Consider the following 23,674-nt stretch of genomic DNA (forward strand, 5'->3'; position numbering starts at 1 on the left):
GTTGCCGATCTGATCTGATTCGCCATTGATGCGGGAGGGTTATAGTTCCATAACTTCTTTCTTTCTTGTTGATCTTATTATTTGACAAAACTGGAAAGGTGTTTTAGAACGCTTTGTGAGAGTTTTACACTATATTTTTGAGGGCAGTGTGTTCTAAAACACAAGGGCGGATCAGAACAGATCGGCGAAATGTCATATTTTTCACACACCTCAGTTACACCCTACCAATTTTTAAGCCATAAAATTGTCACTATTACTTGCAAATAAATTTCAACTAAAGGTATGTTTTCCTTCTAAAAATTAAACGAATGCGTGAAAGAAGTTTTTATCGGCACAATTTAGTCTATCTTCGCGGTGAATGGAGAATAGAAGCCAGTGAGCTATACCATACCGACTTAAAACCTTACTACAAATCTACCGTCCTAACATGGACACTAATACCAATTATTTGACTTAAACTGAAGTGACAAAATAGTTAACCTATCTTCTACATGTTGGATTTCAGTCGTTACAACACTCAACGAACTTAATCAGCTGTTGAAAATAAAGCGAGCTCAATCAGAAAAATATTGACTTGAAGATTCATCTACCATTGTAACGTATCTGTTACTAGTCTAGTTCCAAGGTATATATTAATTGTTTTCGATTACATTCAGACATGTAAGATTTCAGACTGATGTATGTAGCCTACTGGCAGAAACGTCCCTGTCCTTTAGCCTGCAGTGGAATTACGAAATTGGTCATTGGTCAGGGCATCGGTCATATTTGACGTCGAATTGCTACAGCTTTATTACCTCGAATTTTATGTAATTAAAATATTCCTATCGATCAATATTTGTCGTAATATATGCAAGTGGTGTCCAAATATCTTTGCAGTCACCATTACTCAATTACGAATATTTGTATCTTTTCAATAAAGGGAACTAACTTCAACTGTCTACATTTCCCAACGCCCACTAATCGTGGATATTGATCCCGCTAAGTTGGCATACACAAGTTATTTCCCTTAGAAGTCCCTTTGCTCGTGCATGCGCAAACAGGTTTTACCTCACGTGGTGCATTCGCGTCCCAGTCAACAAACGACAGACAGCAGTAGGATGGCCTGTCTCTAAAAAATGGCGAATGTTTTTGATATTTTCAATGTCAAGCGCCCAAGCGAAATTGACAGCGGCATCAAATCCCAAGGAGAGTCAGTGTCATTCAAAACTTCTGAACTGAACTGTCAGAAGAGGGTTCTAAGTCAAGACAGCACGGAAGAAGACATTTTTGAAAACAAACATGGCGCGAAGGTACCCGGAAATGATACACTGGAGGAAGAACAAAAATCAATCAGAATGGACAACATACCATCCTTTGTCATTCCCAAGCTGAAAAGGAAGGAAGAAGGTACATTTACACATATGCAGACTCGGTTGACAGAAACAGAATCCTTTTATTACCACTATAATGCTGAAAGTTTGAAACGGGTAGTGTTACACATTCAGACCCGTGACGTCATGATATTGTTGCCGTGTTGGATGTCATGCTTCCGTGGCATTAATAAGTTATCATAGTTTAAGTACATTGCCTTGATATGAACTGCCATCATGTTGTTTTGCATTCACATAAATATGATTATGACTTTACTTGCAGAATATGTTCAAACGCCTCAATTTGTCAGACGTGTCATGGATGGTAAAATGCATTTAAAATATCCAGGTTAATGCAAGCAAAATTGGCAAAGTCAGCCTCCAGGTTGATAGAACATGTGATAGGTGTGTTATTCTTTCGTGCAGATATGCACCTCCTTCTCTGTCTGCTGTTGATGCAATGGCAGTCGTACATCACCAAATACACATGGCCTCTCATGGCCTCTCCGGTTTACAAAAGATGTTAACAGTCATATGGTCTCATGTTTCTGCTTGGTCATTTTGAGTCATGTTATTTTTTATATGTATTGTATCAGACATGCATTTCTAACAGCTTACATGCCAACTAGCATTGTCCCGCTACCACACCTGTGTCAGATTCTGTCCACATAACTTGATTTGTTTTATCAAAATTGAGAAAAAAATCTAAGACTTAACAAAAGACTTAAGACCACAAGAAAAATCTCGAGTTAATAATTTTTTTGCACTCTCTGTATCATGATACATAGTTAGGCAACATTATAACACAGTATGCTTATCAAACTATATTTTTTGTCAAATGTCTTCCTCAGAACCCTTATCCTAAGATAAATTGTTGGTGAAATTTGCAATTTTTCTGTATGATTTCTATAAAATCTACCTTGACCTTGTCACTAGAATCTGACGTTTATGTTGATATTTACACTGTTAGTTGATGTCCAAATATACATTTCTAAAGAAAATATTTGAAGATAGCATATCGTGATGTGTATGGAATCATATCATATCGTTCCAAGACATCGTGATGTTTATCACATTGTGAATTTTCTGTATCGTCACACCTCGAGGATGAATTTAAAAGTTTGAATGAATTAATGCAGTGATCCATTGAATCTCTCACTCTTATGTCCTCTACTGGCCGAACATTATTTCAAGCAAATCCCATAGAGTTTTGTCCTTCGGAGCCCTCTTTACAAATTTATGAATATCCTACACACAACATCTCCGGTAATTACAGGTTTTTTACTGATAAAAATTGGGATGATCTGGTATTTTCAACTGCCATCGGTAGCTGCTGCAGGTAAATTTTTCATTGCATTTAGTTGCCTTTTATTGGTAAATTTAATATAATTGCAGTTAAAAACAACGTCTTGGCACATCTAGATATAGCCTTTAGCACATAGTGGACGTGCATATCAAGCCATGCCATGTGATTGGCTGATACAAACAGTCGCACAGCCACGTCCTGTTATCTATTTGTAGCTGTAGCACGTGGTAATCATTCCGTGCGTAGTGAAAAAAAAAATGGTTTCCAGTGGTTAAAAGGAACAGCATAAACTGACAGGGTTTTTTTTGGTAACATATAAGATGCAAAATAAAAGTCAAACATCTAATCCAGTGGTTAAGGGTATGGAAAAATATGGTGATGTTTTTTTCCAATTGTGACATGTCATAACAGCCCAGTGCCTTTTCTTTTATTTTGTCATATTTACAAAATCAGAACATTATCATAAAAAGATATCTTAAATAGTATATATGGTCACCCATTTTCCATTATCAGAAACTTTCCACTCAGTAACATGACACAATAGTGGAAAATACCTCATTTTTATAAGCTTCATATGAATAATATGTGAGGCGATTCGCTTAATGGTGGGTATCATTTGAAAGCTGTGATTATCAACTATATGACTACCCGTGCCAAGAGTACTTTCACAGTTGTAAGAAGCAATTTTCTTGGATAAAAATTGGTTTCTAAGGAAGCATTTTCGACACAGCCTGCTATCGGGATGTGATTGGCCAAAATCAGGCACATGACCCAAGGCAGTCAATCGTATTAAAGTAATGTTGTCCTGGTAAACGAAAAACGTTTAGATTTAGAACAACATTTTGGGTATTTTGAACGCATTAAACAAGAAATCACTATCAATATGTAAATTATAGAACCTACTGGACGTATCATGCTGCGTTATGACAAATGTACTTCATGCACGTTTTCTTCATTAAACATCGAGCCTGGGCATAAAGACTGAGGTGGCGAAAGTCAAGATATCACTCGACAGTGACAAGACTTACATTACACGATCGCACAAAAGGATGGACAGAGTAATTTATATGTACGTTTCCCAACTTTTATGAATGCTGTTGTTGATTTTATTCCTCAGTTTATTCAATTTATTTAATGACATTCTGAACACATTTATTGGACTGCTTGAAATCATTTTCTGATTGCCTCAGCATGGCATCGAATTGATAATTGTATTTAATGTAAGTCTAATGAACATATTCTCAAACAACAAGGAACACACAGCACACCCTGCAACACATTTATTGACAGTATTTCGTTTACTGATAACTTTCTCTCCGGATAAAAACTGGTTCAGCCGGAATTTTCAGACCCTGTTGGCATAAGCCACCAGCAGTATTCAGGACTACAGGGAACGCTGAACATGTGATTGAAACCAGTTCAGCAAACGGCAACAAGTCTCTGTACAACAGTTTTTGATGTAGTACAGAGCATGTGTTTATGGTCCATAAATGACAAGTGTTATCTGTTTGGAAGTTGTCCGCATCCAGCTTAATTACCGATTTCAGCTGTAGGAAATAATATGTCCTTTATTGCATCAATAGTGAGTGCATATGTCGCATTGTATACTCTTAAGTTAAAAAAAAGTAGGGGAACCTGAACTTTTGATAGGAAGTGTAGACGTTAACAAATGTTGCAAGGACAGACATCTTATGAACACGCCTCCATTTCACCCTATTGCCACCCCTAAACACAACGCAGTAGCCCCATACACGTGTGTGGGGTCTCTTTTTTTTCAAGAAAGTCGATCAATCACTTAAAACATAATTTTGATGCTCATCTTGCATCACACATTTGTTTGTGTTGGTTTCTAGTCGTTTATTTTTAAATGAAAATCAAACACAAGCAAATTAATTGCCATACACAAATCATCTTTCAAAATCAACTACAGTGGAAGCTGTCTTACTCGGACCCCAAGTAACTCGGTTTTCTATATAATTCGGACCAAATTGTTAGCCCCGCAGAAGTTAACTGAGTTATCATTACATATAGGCTAACTAATTCAGACTTCATGTAACTCAGATTTCGGACTGAAATCTCCGCCCCTTCAAGGTAATTTAATATGAAAACATAGCTAATTAACTCGGACTAGCGGGACTGCCTGAGGCAGAAGTGCTTTGTAGTAAGCTGATTACCGACTTCAAACGGATTATCAGGTGTGATGATAACCAGTTAACAAAAGGAATTAACAAAGAAGTTCAGCAACCTGACACGACTCATTCAGTGTCGTTTTGATGGTATGCGATTTTGTTATAAAAAGACGATTCTCTAGTAACATTTCATCAGTGACAAAATACCTGAACCAATGATACGGTGTATTTGTTGATTTCTGTGGAGAAGACTGAATCATACATGGGCGTTACCTCGTGAAATAGCAAGTAACACGAAAACATGGTACGCCACTTCTAGCGTTCGTGCTTATGGACAAGACACGAAATGTGTGTTGCATTGGAAACCACCTGACGACAGAGCATTCCAGCAATAAATTATTTATAAAAGATGAGGTGATATTTATTGATGGAATTACAGTTTTGATAATCTACTGATACACAATAATGTCCAGGATAATCTTTTGCGCTATTACCCTGAAAACACGTAACACCATGGTAAAAGTACCGTGCATGCGTATCTCCTGGTCAAGGGAGCTAACTCTTGACTATCACCAGTCCAATTCGGACTCCTTGTAATTCAGACACAAAAGTCTGTCCCAGTCGAGTCTGAATTAGACAGTTTCCACTGTACATTCCAAATAGCTATGGCTGTAAGGTAGTGCAAATGGTGATACATTCTCAAAACATTCAATATTATCATGTCAACATTGATTGACTCCTTTAAATCTCCTAAATATTTTAAATCGTAAATAAAAGAAATGAAGATCCACCACTTTTTTTTTTTTAAGAATATATAATATTGACCAAATATTTATCAGATTTGTGTGACATTTTGCCTTCAATATGTGTTTGTATATGATGTCTTATGAAAGTGGAAAACTAATTGATAATGCTAGTAATTGTGAAAAACTGTTTTCTTAAGTTCATTTTTCCATTGTTGTCATTGTTATGGCCCTTGTTTCATGTGTTTCAGCTTGGTGCAACTGTGTGAAATGGCAACAGTTTCTCAGAAACCATTGAAAGTTTGCTTGCTTATCTAACTCAAAGCGATAATTATCAAACTTTGGTTCCAAGAATTCTCAGTTGTCATTAATTCTTTTCTATTATTTTCAGGGGCCTTTCTTTGCAATATGTTTTCTTTGACTTTTTGAAAAGTTTATTTAAGCATATACACATTGTCCAGAATAGGTGCCATGATCTCCTCTTTTTTTCTTATTTTGCAGTTAAGGGTCTGTCTTTATTTATTATTCATATCACATTTAATCATTGTTACTAATGCCTTTAAGCAACCTTTAAAACTGTCTCGTTCTTGTCTTTACATTCCTCCTGTATTATTTATATTTTGGTTTTCTTCATCTGTTAAAGAGTCAAAAAAAACTTTCACAAATTCATTTAGCTTCTTAAGAAACTGAAGTCTGAAGTCTCGATATGCACACAGTTCCATATTTTGATAAATTACTCAAAATGATCTCATTTGCACAATTAATGCAGATTTGCTTTCATGGAGAATGACTGAAGAAATTAAAAAACAAAATAGCCATGTGGCACTATGCATAAATTACTATGGGTTCTTTAAAGTTGTATAGTATTGGATAGTTTTACGTTGATGGGTTTTGCTGACTGAATACAAGCAAACATCACATACATGTGAACTCTACGGTGGTAAATAATGCATAATACTAATAGAGCAATGCATCTCATTGATTGCTGATGTGTGTCACGTCTATCAGTTACGGACTTGAAACAACAGCACTTGAACAGATACAAATGAAAAGTCACCAGAAACGATGTTCTGAAGCAGGCTGCTATGTTTACAGTAATCACTGAGAAAGTCAGTGTGTCACAATGTTGTGACATCAGTTTGTAAAAACTCTCAATGTGTGCAGCACTTTAATTGTGATTTCTAATTAAATTATTACAAGCCATTTGATCCAGATGCTGCATGTCACTGTAAGCGCTGTTGACAGGTTCAAACTGCAATGTTGAATATGTGAACAGCTTAAATCCATCAATATTGACATTAATCTTGCGTTTTGTTTAACTTCCATTCTCTTCAGTGCACAGCCAAAAGTACCTAATTGTTATTGGGATTTGTCATATATATATATGTGATAACGTGTCTCCTGAAACTTTCCTTTTTGTAAATTACGCTCTTAACATGATGAAGTTGAAGATAATATTAGATTCAGATAATGTCCCATTTGTGATCAGAGTATTAGTATATTCAGTGTTTTCTGGGTTGCAGTGTTCCTCTCAGGCTATGCTCTTGTGCCATTTGTGCTCTTAAATAAAATCAGGTACACTGTACAGGTATGGGCGGGTGTTTGCGGATTCATTCTGTTTTCTTTCTCTTGACATCTTATGCAAAACTCCAAAATCAGTAGAGTTGGGTTTTATTTGTTTGACATGATTCACTCACGGTAATCAATGGTACTGGCTTCACATTCAAATGAATGGAATTTTTTAGAAACTTCAAGGGTCGTCCAATTGCTTTTCCCTACCCACAGAGGTTACTTCTGTCATATCTGCCGCATAACCTCTGTTCTAATAAAGCCATGTTTATCAGTTAGATTCAATATGGCAGGTGCCATGGTGTTTGTTGATCATCGAGCAAAGGATGGATTCAGTATTTCAAGTTTAACTGAAAAGCAGAGACTAGTGCAACAGAGAGAGCAGGAATCAATTGACAAGACGTTTTTGTTTTTTAAAATATTACAATATTTACTGGCTAGCTCGTCCATTGTTTTTTGATGGAAACGCAATTGATCCACCATTACATGAATTGATTCTGTCTAGATTCTAGTTTTACCATCCTGGATATCTCCAGGGTATACGCTCCAATAAGTCTCCACTATACCCTGGATGCATCTACGAGTTAACCGATAAATTTATTACCTCCCTTGGCAGGTGTTTTATCCAATCAGGTGTCGATGTAGGGAAGTTGAGCGAACCAATCACAACTCACTTTCTCTTTTCAAATTACCTAACTGATTAAACTTGGCAACACAAACCATGCAGAAGTTCTCTGAAAGAGGTAGAAGGAGTTCTTACATATATATTTTTTTAAAGTATCGAACCTATCAATTTGTATGATTTCTCCAAAATCTCAGTCGCAATGCAAGCAAATCTCTGCAGTTGAGACCGCTACCTTTGTTGACACTGGCAAGCTTGGTTATAACTGCGGCCTAGCTGATTGGCTACTGTGAGAATGCAGGGCCAGCAAAGGGAGGTAATAAAACATGTAATTCTGATTAGGTATGACATAAGACAGTACATACCTGCTTAGTAAACTTACTCAATATACTTAGCTGAGTAAAATCATTGAAATACCCATGTATTTGAAAGCAGTGGGAAATATGAATTGAAATACCCACTCAAAATTCATAATATTCAATCTGAAAACAAAAACAATAGGTACAGTACCCACATGAGCTAAATCTTATCTAGAGCTCTGTGTTTGTTAAAGCATAGCATGAACAACTTATAGATTTTAATTCATAAAGCTCTGATGTACTGAACACTTCCAGTGTGTTTCAACAGGAAGTATAATCAATCATGTTCATTCTTTTATATGATTATTAGTCTGTGCCTATTCCATTTGCTTAATGCTATGGTTGTGTCCCTTGTTTTTGACGCTTTAAGTTTTGTGGTGGTGGTGTTTACAATTAGACAGTTATTGTTCATTTGCTGAACTTTGATTATTGATCTGCAAAATGTGAGCGACAACCAGAACTACTCAATCACTGGAACAGTATAGTGGAGAATGAACCTGACATTTCTGTAATAAGAAATGTGAATATACCTACATTGTATGCATTGCTTTTGACATCACTGACTTGAGGACTTTTGGCCTGTAATTAAAGTCATATTTTATGGTGACATTTATTCAGTATTGCTTTCTAATCCAAGTTACTAGTTAACAACTTGACTGAGTCTCATGCCAAACATCATATTATTGCTCTTTGTCATTAAGCACTGTCAGAGAACTTAAGCAAAGCACTGTTACTGTGAGAACTCAGTATCTTCCATTTCAGGATCATATCAGCTTATGTACATACAAGAAAATATGCACTATATGGTAGGAAAAATTAAGGAAATGTAGCTGATAGCCATGCACCACAACAATAGTGTCCGGTCGTGGAATCATTTTCAGACAAACTTTTCTGTATTGTGTCACTGTTCACTGAAGAGTAGCATTGTCGTGATACATATATGAAATATAACAAAATGAAAAGTCATTTCAGTGCTCTGAAGTTTTTCCAGTATTCCAATATTGAAAAAATGAGGAGCACATAATCCTGATGTTGAAAAATTATCTGGGGCCTTGTATTATAACCTTGATCATTTTACATTTGAGTATGAACTTCTCATCAAACGTTAAAACAGGACACATAACTGTAAATTTTTCCAGTTTTGCCATTCCATTTGAATAATTGTAAATGTATTAGACCAAACATCATCTTTTATAGATTATTTTAAAAACCAGTATGGTGGACTCTGACAACTTGTTATTAATGCTTGAAAATGGTGTATATTTTTCAGATTTGTTGACTGAAATTGGCAGCGATACCCATGAATTCCAGCAGGAGATATTACCAGCCATCAGGAAGAGTTACCGTTGTACTTCATCACTCAGCAGATTCTCTTATTACAGGATACGCACTGTTCACAATAGTGACCTCACACAAGCTGTAAGTAGCACTCTTGTTTGTGATGTTTTAACCCTAGGTCATTTTGAGTAGAATGCTGGCTGATATTTTAAAAACATGTCAAAATGTGAAAATCACGTCTGTTGTCTTTGTATGGAGATGGATCAGGTACATAATTAAGTAGATAAGAACACTAAACCTAATTTCACATCCATCTTGCGTCACGTCCTAAAACTGTCTATAAAGAATGTCAGGACTAGTTCATAAAAAGCTTACAGAGTATCTCCCTGTCAAGCAGATGGTAACAGATGTTATACCACCTGCGTAGGGATTGAATAACAAAGACAGTGTGCTGGAGTGCAGTGTGCTAAAGCATGATAATCACTGTGAAGGGGTTATGTGTTGATGTGCTATTTTCAAGATAATGATGTAATGTTGAAGTATTAATGTATTCTTCCAAGAACACATCAACTGCTAAGTGGAATGTTGAAGTGGAATGATGAGGAAACTATTGTTGTATGAGACCATGTCACTATTTGTAAATTACCAGTACTGTATATAGGGCAGTCAGTACTGTTTGCTGGTGACAAGGTGCCTGACTCTGAGGGTGTGGGTTCGAATCCTGGGTGGAACTTACCCCAAGTACTAGAATCTGTACTTTACTCAGTGAGCCGTGAAGGTCCCAGGGTAGAATAGGCCTTCAGCAACCCATGCTTGCCATAAAAGGTGACTATGCTTGTCATAAGAGGCAACCAACGGGATAGGGTTGTCAGGCTCACAGATTTGGTTGACACATGTCATTGGTTCCCAATTGCGCAGATCAATGCTCATGTTGTTGATCACTGGATTGTCTGGTCCAGACTCTATTATTTACAGACCGCCGCCTTATATCTGGAATATTGCTGAGTGTGGCATAAAACTAAACTCACTCACTCACTCACTCACTCACTCACTCACTCACTCACTCACTCACTCACTTTACTCAGTGTATGAAGAATACCTGTCATAGAGCCCAAGATTGGCTAGATTTCTGATGGGTGAACTACATTACAGCTAGCCAACCCTACTGTCTGGTTTCAAGTGTTCTACACATCTGAGTAACTTCTCAATATCTTGATGTGTGGTCTTTTCAGATCCATTTGGGGCTTGTGACATTTGAAGTTAACAGTGGTTATGTCTTGTTGGGAGTTTTTACTTACTTCATACACTTAAAGACCGGAGTGTTTATGGATGACAACTTCTTTATTGTGAAGGTTCAGAATGCTTCAGAGTATGTTCTCACTTCTTCATCAGGTGAATGAAACAATTATGAACAGACAGCTGTATGTACACATTGAAACAACAGTATAACAAAGGAAGCCAGTAGTTAACAGGTGGATGGACAAGAGTGAAAACCAGGGATCCCTGTTTCATTCATCTGATCGTTTCCTTAACCTGATGAAGAAGTAATTTATTCATGTGTATCACTTCTAAAAGTCCTTCAAAGACTCTGTACGACATGATACGCTACTTTCCTAACGTGTAATCCTGAATGTAAAATCTTACACGGAGCAGACAGTAGTGTGTAAGGCTGTCCACAGTTTTGTTTCCTCATTTCCAAAGTGGTACTAACAGTAGGGCGGGCGTTTCCCATCTTTCCAAGCTAGTGACAGGAAAATGGTCCCACTACATTACCCAGACCATAGAAAGAGGCTTTTACCAATGTGTAGTGGCAGTGGTAGTGGTGGTGGTAGTAGTAGTGGTAATAGTTTAGCTCTACACATGTTTTTAATCATAGAATATGTGTTGTTTTATTATTGCTAAATATCAGTACAGTCGCAAATTGCTGAGGGCTGGTAATAGTGGTATAAATCTAGTTGGCGTTTTTGCAGGTAGCCATAGTGCCGTAAGTCCCCATGATCACTAGAGTGGTGGTCTACCTTCAGTTGTCATCCTAGTTTCATTTCTTATTACTCTGATATACAGGCTGGTTTTACTATCCTTGGAATTTGCACATTTATCATGAATTCATGATCATTTTAAGTCACGATATGGCTGAAATATTGCCACTGTGACTATGAACTTTAACTCACCATAATCATTCCATGTAGCTGATGTATGCATTTATTTATGTTATTACACATTTGATAAATAAAACATACGTACAGTTACTGAATAAAGTCACTTATATGTAGTGTATTATAGTATTATTATGATGAAATTCAGATGACGGTGCATGAGGATACTTTCACACTGTGCCCATGCATCATCTCCTGGCCATACTGAATTACCTGTGTGCAGCCTAATTAGCATACTTAACATGCTTAAGTTACTGATTGCAAGACATGAACAAAATGACTACTGCGGTAAACAAGATCTGAAAACAATTAGCTGATCCCCGCCTCACTTCAGATATCATCCATTCTTGCAATATAAGCAGTTTTGGCTATCACTAGTGTACCATGGAATCACAGAACAAACATTTTAGGACGTAACATCTGATATATTGTCGGTAGAGAGAATAGGTATAATTATTCATTTGCACCATGATAACGATGATGGTGAAGGCTCTACTGGTTAACTGTGTGTAAAGCATGTCGTAACTCATACAGCATCCATCACCAGTAATGTATGCACTGTCAGTGTTTAAGGTTGGACGGTAAGGATCAGCGCTCCTAGCAGTTTGTGAAGGATGATAAAGTAGAAAAGATTGCCCATTTCCATACTTGAGAGACTTTGAAGATATTGTAGTTTGTTTAAAGTTGACGATCAAGACACATTTTTAGTTTAATCAAGCTGAAATTATTGTACATTTTGTACAATTAAAAAAAAATGGTTCCATTAGAAGGAAAATTTGGGTCAGTTGTGTGTGTGTGAATATTTTTCTAAATCTAGTTTAGAACAGTTGATTGAAGTAAGCAGCTACATTCACACTAGCGAGTCTAAACGTTAGATGGGCAGCATACATGAGTCATTTCACATTCTCTGTTATAAAGACGGGATATTTGTAGGTAACAAAATCTGTTAGGTGCACAAGGTAATGATATCTCTGAGAATAGATTCAGTATGCAAATAAGCCCAAATTTAATGTCCTTGCTGAAACATGTAAATTCCTGCAAAATTAAATATTTAGAACTCTGGCACAACAAGGTACAATGCTTGGACCGTTTGGACCTTTCCATGTAGAAATCCACAGCCATATGACTTTTAAAGCAGATAATTAACTGAATAAATAGTAAATGTAAATAATTTGGTATGCACAGTGTAATGTCAGCTGACAGTTGAAGAGTAGATTGGTCATGACAGCTGCACAAAGAATATTCACGTGTGAAGAAGCTTAAGCATTTATAGTATGGCAGTCTGTTTTATGTCCATTGTTTCATTGAAGTTTAACGAAAATTATGTAAATGATAGAAGTGACACAAAGTTGATGACTTAGTAGAAAGAGAGATTTTGTTTGTTTGATTTGTGTGTTTATTCTCACAGTTATCAATATTCCGTCTGCATGTTGGTTGTTACAAATTATCGAACCTAGATAACCATGAGCACAGCTTCAAACAGTTGGGTTCAATGAAAACCCTATTCATGCTTGAGGTTGAATGTTACCAGAATGAAAGTTTGGAAATTTGATCTGAATTCTGAAATTTCTTACTGTTTTCCATTTGCCTTCCAACTATTTGGGTCAATTCTTGTGAAATGCCTGAATGTTTTGAACATTCTTTGTATTTTCAACATATTTGAGGGAGACTAGAAAACACAAGCTACTTCAAATACTGTCAGAATGACTCGAATATTCTTGAACAAGTCGGAATGTATCGATTGCTGCTGGACTTCAAGTGGAATACTTTTTAGATATATCAGAATATTTTGATTGAAGTTGGAATGTACCTTTGATGCAGTCTGAATGGCCCAAATGCTCTTCAAATGAGCCTTGACATCAACAGAATACCGTTGAATCACTTAAAATATGGCCACTCGTCACTGAAACGTCAGATAGTATATGGAAGTTGTATTCTTACAAAGCTTGAAAAAGATGTTTATTACTTTATTTTGACACTTTCTTCCAAATGCAGTTTGAATTTTGGAGATGTTTTTTTCTGGCTGATTCCGCTTGATTCATGTAAATTTGAAATAAGTGTGGAGCCTTGAGTATGGCCACATGGTTACCACTATTTGTAAAATGGCATCTTTGTTATGATGTATCTTGACATAGCGTCATGTTGAACATGCACTTTAGCAGAAATTAAAAAGGCTTTCTCCTAATCTGTTTTAGATCAAATCTGTTCTGTGTCACAATCATATTTGGGTATTAGACCGTTTGCTGTTTATCATGTTTGCAGTATGTGGTTAGGTAATACATTAATCCTTGCAATAAATAGTGTGAGAGTCTGTGCTGTTTCGAAAATACATGTATGATCAGTGACTGAAATTAGCAATAAAGGTTTTCAGGCTGATCTCACATCTTGCACACATGGACCACAGATAATCGGTACATGCTGTACACCTGGTTGCCTGGCTAATGACACCTGACAATAACACACGTCATATTGGGGATTACACTTTCTTCGAAAAGTGCAGATTCTTGTAAATTTGTTGGGTTGACTCCCATCTGAGTCTGGCACCTAATCATCAGCACACAAGTCCAGCCACAAGTCCAAACTCAGCTTGTGAAAAAGAGAAGAGGACACATTTCTCTATTGTCATTGTTTCATAATGGACGACTGCTGCCACACATGATACATTAAACACAATGTACTGAAGGTTCAGGCTTATTTGTATGAGATGAGACTGCCAGGGATGACCAGATACATCTGTAGATTAGTATAACTACCACTGATTCCCTACAACTATTAATGGATGCACAGACTCTACTTTGGTTAAGGTAGCAACAGATACTGCCGGCAACAGTTTATTACCCCTGGCAACAATGAAGTTGAATGGGATATAGAAACGAGTTCTGTCCTTCTATGCATCTGCAATATGGTTTCCGAAGCATATCTGCTAAACTATTTCTGATAACTTAAGCAAACTTGGTACACATGTCAAGAGCATGAACCCTAGATGTGCATTTTTGGGGTTTAGACCCAGATATAAATGTTATTTTTTGCTATGTTTTGCAGTCTGCATGGGAAAATGACTTAAAGGTCACATGCAACAAAAAACACAACTTTATGCCAAAAAATGCCAATTCAACCTATAAAGTTGAAAAAAACCACAATGAAGAAAAAGGCCGCGAAATCAGAGTTCAAACGATTCACTAAATTTCCTTTGGCACCAGGGGGATAAAGTGATTTCAACAGCTGTGCTGCGCTGTGCTCATAACGCATGCGCAGGGAATAGGTTTGTGGAGCTTGAAACAGTATGCACGACCGGAGTATGAGGTCATGAGCAGTCGTCTAATCTTGTCTAAACAAGTAAATAATGTACTCGTTACACAAATAAACTTGTTGCTTGAGGTAAGCAACCTCTGTTACAGAGAAAACTCAATATCTGGTTCATTGACACCTATATGTCTGCCTGCCTTTCTGCTCAAGACAATATGCAGTACACAGCTTCAGTCATTGACCACATGCAATTTGAACCTAACACCTATCATGCTATACACCATAAACAAAATAAACTGATTTATGACTTGTGCACCCGAGTCCTGTCTGCCACATTTTGTAATTAGGCAGGTGTGATACTTGTACACATTTTTCAGATGACTTGATCTGATGGAAACTGGTGCAAACTCTTGTCAATTTTAAGTCCTGCTTTGTACTTGGACGAATGAGTTTCCAGCCACACAGTAGTTCACCATCTCTACTGAGATGATTTTTGATGGGATTGAATGTAAATTCAGAGAACATGTATTTACAAAACCCAACATCTCTGTATACATTCTTTATGGATAACAACTTCTAGTGTATATGATTTTATTTGACAACGGTATATGAAAATATGAATCCATACTAAAACAACACATCAAGCACAATAAAAGAAGTTGTTATCCATAAAGAATCTTACTTTCTTGTCACTCGCCATACTTCTAAAATGCCCATCAAACAGATCATCTTTCTGTACACTCAATGAGCCGTCAGCATATCAGCAAATAAACCAACCAATCAGAAGCAGTCGTTACGCTTGAGTGCACGCCCACCCGCTATGACTGGGTTCGGCCTCCCGAGGGCCTCTTTTTGAAGGAAGTAAGCCCAAGTTCAAAATACTGCATGTTTGAATAGCGATTGTAAGCTAATAATTTTGTTTATTTGCTTTTTTAATAAGCAGCAATATATAAGTGATAATTGTGTTTTAATTATGTTTGATATTTTGGTTGCATATGGCCTTTGAGCTGTGCTGTCATCTTCTCCAGAGGAGATCTTCCAAGCTATACTTGCAAGCTTTAGCAAACTTTGCACATATGTCAAGCATAATCCACAGATGTGCCTTTTGGGGATTAGACACATATATGAATTTTCGATTTTATTTTTGCAACTTTCATGGATACATGACATACTGTGCCTATGAATATGTCATCTTCTCCAAAGCAGATCTCCATTGCTATACATGCTAGCTTTGTCAAACTTGTTGCACATATCAAGCATGATCCCTACTTTTGCCTTTGCAGGTTAAACCCAGATATGAATTTTATATTTTGCAGTTTCCATGACAAGTTTGACTTGAAATTGGTGCTTATGCTTTTTTCCATTCTTTATTATGTCTGGTGGTATACTGCTGCCTTTTGGTATGTTTGCATTTCTGAATAAAATGTTTTTTTGCATGTCCATGGCAACAAGTTCAACCAAACATAATTTGGTGATAAAGTTCTTTTCCAGAGCAGAACTCTGAGACCTTACAATAGTCTCCTTCCACTCTGCCATATGCACATCAAAACATTGACATACTGTAATCATAATTAGTAGACCTGTTCGTGAAGAGTATTTTGTTGTTGAAGATATTGATGGCTTTGCCGCCTAGTTTCTATTGCGTTAAAAATGACTTCGGTTTTTCAACTAATGCATATCTCGGTTATATGTATGTTACTCACTGTTTAAACTATTTATCTCATAAATGATTTGAAATATCAATAGTTTTGTCATCTTTTTATTGAATATCCCACATTTCTACAAAGAGCATATTATAAAAAAAAACAGTAATCATTAATTACTCTTAATCATTACAGTATCTTTCAATATTGCAATATGAGATGAAATCTCTATATTAAATCACTGTTAATGTTGTTTCTGAATTATGTCATGTTTCTTGTGAACTATATTGTACATATCCTGGTATAGAGCTTGTTCCTAATGCAGGAAATATGTGTACTGGTGAACCAGCTATCATAATCACTCATGTAACCAGTGTTAACTAGATATGCCACTAATTGTTAATTTGAAGTCATTTCACTATTTAGATTACACTGATAAACTCTGTACTGTTTCCAGTTGTGTTTAGCCAATCCAACCACGAATGTGAGTTGTTGTTTACGTACATACAGCTTCATAATAATTGCTGCATCCTAAAGACTGATCATTTTTGGAGAATATTGGTTCAGTGGAAAACAAGGGAACAGATTGCTATAGAAGTAGAGTAAGCAAGCAATGCTTGAGTGCCTGATATTGTTGCAGTACTTCCTCATTGTCAAGTCATTACATTTTGTCACGAAATGTATTGCACCAAACAAATTAGATTTATCACGTACATAGACTTTGATGAAATATTTCAGTTTAAAAAATGTCATTGTGCTTGTTGTCGCATGGGAGAAAAATTGTCTCTGGATGAGGATGCGTCTCTTCGCCTTGGCCACTGCTAACGCTGGTTTATTCTGATTAGCACCCCACTGTGAAGTACGTAGTCAGATGACACAGCACACATTAACCTAAGCTCAACCAAACAGCTGTTTTCAATCTTCAATTTGTTTTATTTCTTTAAGATGGCAGGTGAAATTAGCACAGGACGCAAAGCCCACTCATTCATTTACTGATATTGTCATATAAATATCTTTATTTGTGTGTGTTGTGTTTTTAAGTATGAGATCAATAACACCTGTGTATTCTATATATTCTGGTTATCCTGTACCTGGTGGATGTGAGACATGAAGACCAGACACTTCACACCTAGCCCATATGATTCAACAATCCTTTCATTACATGATAAAAGAAACTTCCCAATTCTCATATTTTGCATTCTGATGGCATAACATTTGGTCTATATATATTGCTATTGAATTTTACACTATACTAATACCATGATTGGAGGGGAAATATTTGTTTGGTTAACATGCAAAAATAAAATACATATTCAAGTTTACACAAATTTGAGTGGAATTTATTATGGTAACTGTTTGTTCGTCTGCACAAAACAATGCTTCACAAAATATTTTGAAAAGTTATTTTAAAAACTTGAAACAACTGATTTCATCCACATATTGGTGTAACCTTACATATTCACAACGTCTTGTTCTCCCTTGTATGCTATCTCACTGAATGCATGTTAGCTTGAAAGTGTTTTTCTGCTAGTAGAATGACTTTGTCTCAAATAGTTGCCAATAGTTGAAATACCATAGGACCTTTCTCACTCCATCCTTCTTCTTATAACTTCCTTTTCCTTTTCCCTCCTTACTGTATCGGCTGTATTCTGATTCCTCCATTATTCTGGCAGATGATGTATAATTATAGGTATGTTCTAGGTAATAGACAATCCAGCTGAACAATAGCGTCTTTACTTCCTGAATAATGGGGCACCAGGCACGCTCCTATAAATGTCAGTACTCTTGGCTTTGATTATGGAGAACCACTGTGTGTGTGTTGCGTTACAGGAGCAACGAGCCTGTAATATTCACATGTGTGATCGGCTCCTTCCTAGAACAATAGCCAGAGCAAGTGGGTTCTATTTGTATCACAAATGAGGCTTCTACAATTTGTGATGTCCGTCAGAAAAACAAAGTGTTTCTTGTTTCATGGCCAGCTCTGATCTGGACCCGCCCTTCCTAGACCTATTTTTGCAATTAGTCTGAAGTAGCATGACATGTTTTTGAAAGTAGACTTTTACTGACATTCAGCTAAACTGCTATTCAGAGTTATGAGTTTTGTGATCTGCTTATTACTCACAGGACAGGAAAACAGTGTTATCAATGGTGATCAACAAAGCAGACGATGGAGAATGTAAACAAAAGGGAGATAACTCTGTCATGACTTCTTAATTGATGAAAATATTCAATTAGAAAATACCTTATCCCCAGAACACAGAAACTGAATTTTAATTATCCTTAAACCTACATTTTTGTTTGGTGGATATTTTTGGTCCAAAACACTAGTGTCCTGGGTCCTGTCTAAGCGCAAACGGGCATGAAGATGAGAATAGTCTAGTACTATTATCAACGAAATCTAACTTTGAATTTCCAAACATGGCTCATGGAATACCTACATCCCGTGGACAAAACAGCAATACGGTCATTCCCTTTGCAAATATGTTTCAGCGTTGAAAGTTGTTCATCTTTTAGCTCAAAGTTTATGTTTAAATTGTGCTTTGTTTAGTGTAGCGAAGTTTCAGAGTTCAACAGTTCCACCAATTTCATGTTTTGAAATGCGTTTTACTATGCGCGATTTGATTGGTTTGCCATGATTCTTGGCAATAGTGGCATACGAGAGGGGTACGAGTCTTCTTTTATGGTCTCGGAAAGAGACGAATGTTACAAATGTCGTTTCAACTGTTTCAGCTCAGCACCTGTTTAAAAAAACTAAAAGTATATTAATATAAGAGGGTAAGATTCTTTATGGGTAAGACCAGTGAAGGTCCCGGGGTAGAACAGGCCTTCAGCAACCCATGCTTGCCATAAAAGGCGACTCAGCTTGTCGTAAGAGGCGACTAACGGGATCGGGTGGTCAGGCTCGCTGACTTGGTTGACGCGTGTCATCGGTTCCCAATTGCGCAGATCGATGCTCATGTTGTTGATCACTGGATTGTCTGGTCCAGACTCGATTATTTACAGACCGCCGCCATATAGCTGTAATATTGCTGAGTGCCACGTAAAACTAAACTCACTCACTCACCCTTTATGGATAACAACTTCTTTATTGCATATGATGCATCATATGCAATAAAGAAATTGTTATCCATAAAGAATCTTACCCTCTTATCACTTACCAGCTTCTAATAATGCCAATCAAACAAATTATATTAATATAGAGAAATTCAGAAGGTAACAGTAAGTAGTAAGGTAAGTAAGATAAGGTAGTAACAGTAAGTAACTGATGCATGTCTGCATCTTTTCATGAAGCCAGAAATCCATGCTGTTGTTAAGTTAACTTTGTTCTCAAAACACATTCTCAGTTATCTCCAAGGTATGCATTAAATCTCCACCATACCTTCCCTTGGTTTGCTTTTTATCCAGTCAGAGGTGTAAGCTGGGAAGTTAAGCATGACAATCACTGTCATAAAACTCACTTTCGCTTTTAAATTATCTAACCAATTAAACTTGGCAACACATTTGATGCAAAGGTCCCTGAAAACGGTTGAAAGAGTATATATATTTTTAAACTTTCAGACCTGTCAATTTGTCTGTATGATTTCCTCTCTCTCTCTCTCTCTCTCTCCTCCTCCTGTGAGATCTCAGTGGCAAGGGATGTTGGTTTTTTTTTTGACAAGACAGTAATGATGACGTGTCAATCAGGTCAGCAAGCCAGAACACCCAATCCTGTTATCTCCAAGTTTTGTGTAGATCTTTGTAGGTATCTACTGGTAAATACATATAAGATGATCCATGACCTGACAAACGACCCCAATTTGCATACTTGGGAACACCCCACAGAACGATCCACTTGAAACAAGAGGGAGACAGGTTGTCTGATAAATATCGAGAAGTTCATTTTCCCTGTGCATTTCTCGCCTGAATTGTTGTAGCACACTCGATTTGGGAACAGGTACAATCCCAACGAATTGAATCAACAGAATATACTGAGCAGATATGTTTAGGACCACCAATCCATTTCACAAAGCAAATGACACTTTCCTGGGGTTTTTTTTAACAAAATTGTTGAACATCTAAAATGCTTGTCAATGCCCCAATCATCTATTTGTCTTCGTCTTAACTAAAGGTTAGTGTGGAATATCAGTATCTTATGCCTGAAATTGCAGTCTTATCATTCGAAGGAATATGCGGTGTTGATTTCATGTCACGGTTAGCATGTATTGCATGTGCATAATCGTCAAGCTACCTGTAGCAGCCAAGTGTACTCACCCAATTCGTTGTACCGCCTTTCTTGTCACAAATGCGTTTAGTGCGCAGGATCATCTAATATTTGTCTAGCAGTATATAGCAGTGATGTGTGGCATTGATCTTTATACAAATTTATGCTGCTACAATATGGCTGGGAAACTGCTTTCATTAATTTGATAATATAATCACACACCACAGACTTTAAAAGGAGTGTGTTTAGTTTTACGTCGCTTTTAGCAATATTACATCAGGGGACACCAGAAATGGGCTTTACACATTTTACCCATAAAGGGAATTGAACCCAAGTCGTTGATGTGACGGATGAACACTTTGTGCACTAGACTACCACTCCAGCCCTGCGAAGTGTAGGAGGAAGGTGGAGCAGATCCACCACCCCTCATGAAATTCAGAGGTGTAGACATGAGCTAATCATGTTTGAAAATATGTCATTTCATCTAGTGTGGTCCCCAGTGGAGGGCTGGTCAGTGTGTGTTCAGATGAATTACAGTACTGTATGGTTTTTAAACATTATTGTTTGTTCTTCAGTATCTGGAGAAACGGCGAGAACTGAAACAAGCCGGATACTCGGACAGAGATGTTGCTGATAGCTATGCATTCCTTCTTGTGGAGAGTGAGGCAGAGGTATGTATTTCTTCAGACAATTAAGTAGAAACAGTGATGGAAATTACTGGTCCCAGAGGCTTTAGTCTTCTAGAAATTACTGTTGGCACTAAGCATGTAATGCCAGTCGTTTTACGTGCATGTTAATACGTTGTTCATCATACAGCTTCAGCTGGAAAATAGAATGACTGATGATTACACAGCGAATCAATTGTTATTACTGTTTACAGCATGATATTCATGATGTATAATTATCTTATCAGACTAAGAATAATTACTGGACTTACGTTCATCTCACGCTTATCTAGTTTATTATTTTACTCAAAATGCCATTCGACATTGTCCATATTAATTGCTGCGAAATATGTGTGGTGACTCAGGTGGTTGCTACAGTGTTTTCGTTAACACACAAATCCTGCCAGAGGTGGAAATAACCCATTGCCTGACATCTTAGTCCAGAGTTTTTTTTTTGTATCAGGCAAGCTAATTTGGTAATGGGGAGTTGAATCACATGGCACATAATCTTATGCGATCCAATAACACTGAGATGACTGATGATGTTTATCCACAAAGGAACTTCTCTGCAAATCCCAAGCTTTTACTTATTTAATTTGGTACAATGTCCGAAGGTTAAGAATTATTATTCAGTCAAGGAATAAGTTAATTATACTCGTTTCTAGATATTGATCTTCTAAATGACGCCAATCCTATCACTCTGAACATTTTTGCGTCCATTGGATATTCCATCGCTAGCGCTGACCCCACTCTATCTTGTCCACTATGCATCTCCTGAAGATGCTGACTCACAAATTTACCTGACATGGATGTTGTTAATGTTAAAATTTATTGGATGTTTGTTTCCCTTGTTTGTTGGTAAGTAGTTCATCTAAACATTCTAGCATACCAGTTCTGCTGCAGGTGGAGACAATATGCAAGGAAGGGGTGAAGATAGGAAATCTCACTGCATCCTGTTTGGGAGACCCAGACATGGGTAGGTTGCTGTCATATGATTGCATTGATGAATATTTATCACATAATATTTTGTTGCACTGATGTGAATGTATATGTCTTAGTCCCATATCCAGTATAATTGCTTTTGTTGGTAAGCATGGGTTTATCACAGCTTACACGAAATCAATAATTTTCCTATATTTAACAATATGAACAAGTATCAGTTGAGATCATGTTTAGGAATACATGTTGTTGATATCCAATCCAGACATCTTTGATATATAGTATTCTTATATGGACAGGAGTATGATGTAGACAGTAATGGTTGGTTAGTGCACTGACTGGTAACATTGGGCACATAGTACTTGTGTGGATATGTGTGCTTTACAAATATTGTATAATGATATAACATTGCATTTGGATCTCACGTAAACTGTACTTGTAGTTAGAGACGGCTAAATCTTAGTCAGGCAGTTGGCTGGCTGCATGTTTTTTGGTTATATACAAGCTTCTGTTACTGTGGCTATGGTTTGAAGTTGAACATTAGAGACCACACATAAAAAACAACAGCCACAAATGGTGTCATTTACCACAGTGTCAGGTTCAATTCATAGTTGCATAGTGCACAAAATGCCATCTTCATGACCCAATTAACTATTGTTTATTTCCAAAAGAGCACACATGAAATTACATTTACACTTATGCACTTTCATAACAGAATGAAGTTTGTTTACAATATGTGGCAATTATTGGGACTGAAACTAACACAAGGCGGAACATTTGAATTGAAACCATTATTTTGGACAGCTAGAGTCATCATTCAAGAATTAGTCTTCAGCAACCCATGCTTGTCATAAGCTTTGATTGTAAACTAGTTAGGGTATTCAGACTCACTGACTTCGTTGATACATGTCGTGTTATCCCAGTTGTGTAAATGTGCTTATGCTGTTGATCTCTTGATTGTCTGGTCCAGATTCGATTGTTTTCGGACGATCGCCAAAGACTATGATAGAGCTGGAATATTACTGTGTGTAGTGTGACCAGACTCGATTATTTTCGGACGATCGCCGTAGTGCTGGAATATTACTGTGTGTAGTGTTATTAACCCAACCAAACTGAAAGTAACTGGTTTGGTCCAGGATTACCTATCGTTTGTGCTTGTCTGGTATTTCTGTTACATCATCCCCGTTACTGTTTCTACATAGGTGTGCAGTTGAGCAAGCATGCAGATGTACTTCGTTCCACATCCATCCCTGTTCGCAGCAAGGGGATTATCATCATGTTTAAAGTAATGAAGGTATGTCATTATTTTTGGTGGTTAATATTGTTAAATCCACCTTTCCGTATATTGGTACTGCGTTATATTTTGTCTGAAAGGGAATTCTGGTTCATGTTTGAACTTGGTATTGACATGAGAACATGCAGTAAAGATTTTTTATGTTACTTGTGATGTTATGACTGTAATTCATCAG

The 23,674-nt window shown here is 36.9% G+C and overlaps 1 protein-coding gene across 2 annotated transcripts in view; it reads left to right on the top strand.

Moving 5' to 3' along the window:
• The first annotated feature begins 1,058 nt into the window (after positions 1–1,058).
• The window catches only part of LOC137295896 (uncharacterized), a 61,781-nt gene continuing 39,165 nt past the window's right edge, over positions 1,059–23,674 (top strand). For both annotated transcript variants that reach the window (XM_067827462.1, XM_067827463.1), the window contains exons 1-5: positions 1,059–1,386; positions 9,348–9,496; positions 21,177–21,272; positions 22,170–22,242; positions 23,408–23,499. In XM_067827462.1, the coding sequence (XP_067683563.1) occupies positions 1,116–1,386; positions 9,348–9,496; positions 21,177–21,272; positions 22,170–22,242; positions 23,408–23,499 (681 nt within the window). In that variant the 5' untranslated portion in view covers positions 1,059–1,115. The remainder of the gene's footprint in view (positions 1,387–9,347; positions 9,497–21,176; positions 21,273–22,169; positions 22,243–23,407; positions 23,500–23,674) is intronic.

The sequence above is a fragment of the Haliotis asinina genome, chromosome 9, assembly GCF_037392515.1.
Source record: "Haliotis asinina isolate JCU_RB_2024 chromosome 9, JCU_Hal_asi_v2, whole genome shotgun sequence".
NCBI classification, from domain to species: domain Eukaryota; kingdom Metazoa; phylum Mollusca; class Gastropoda; order Lepetellida; family Haliotidae; genus Haliotis; species Haliotis asinina.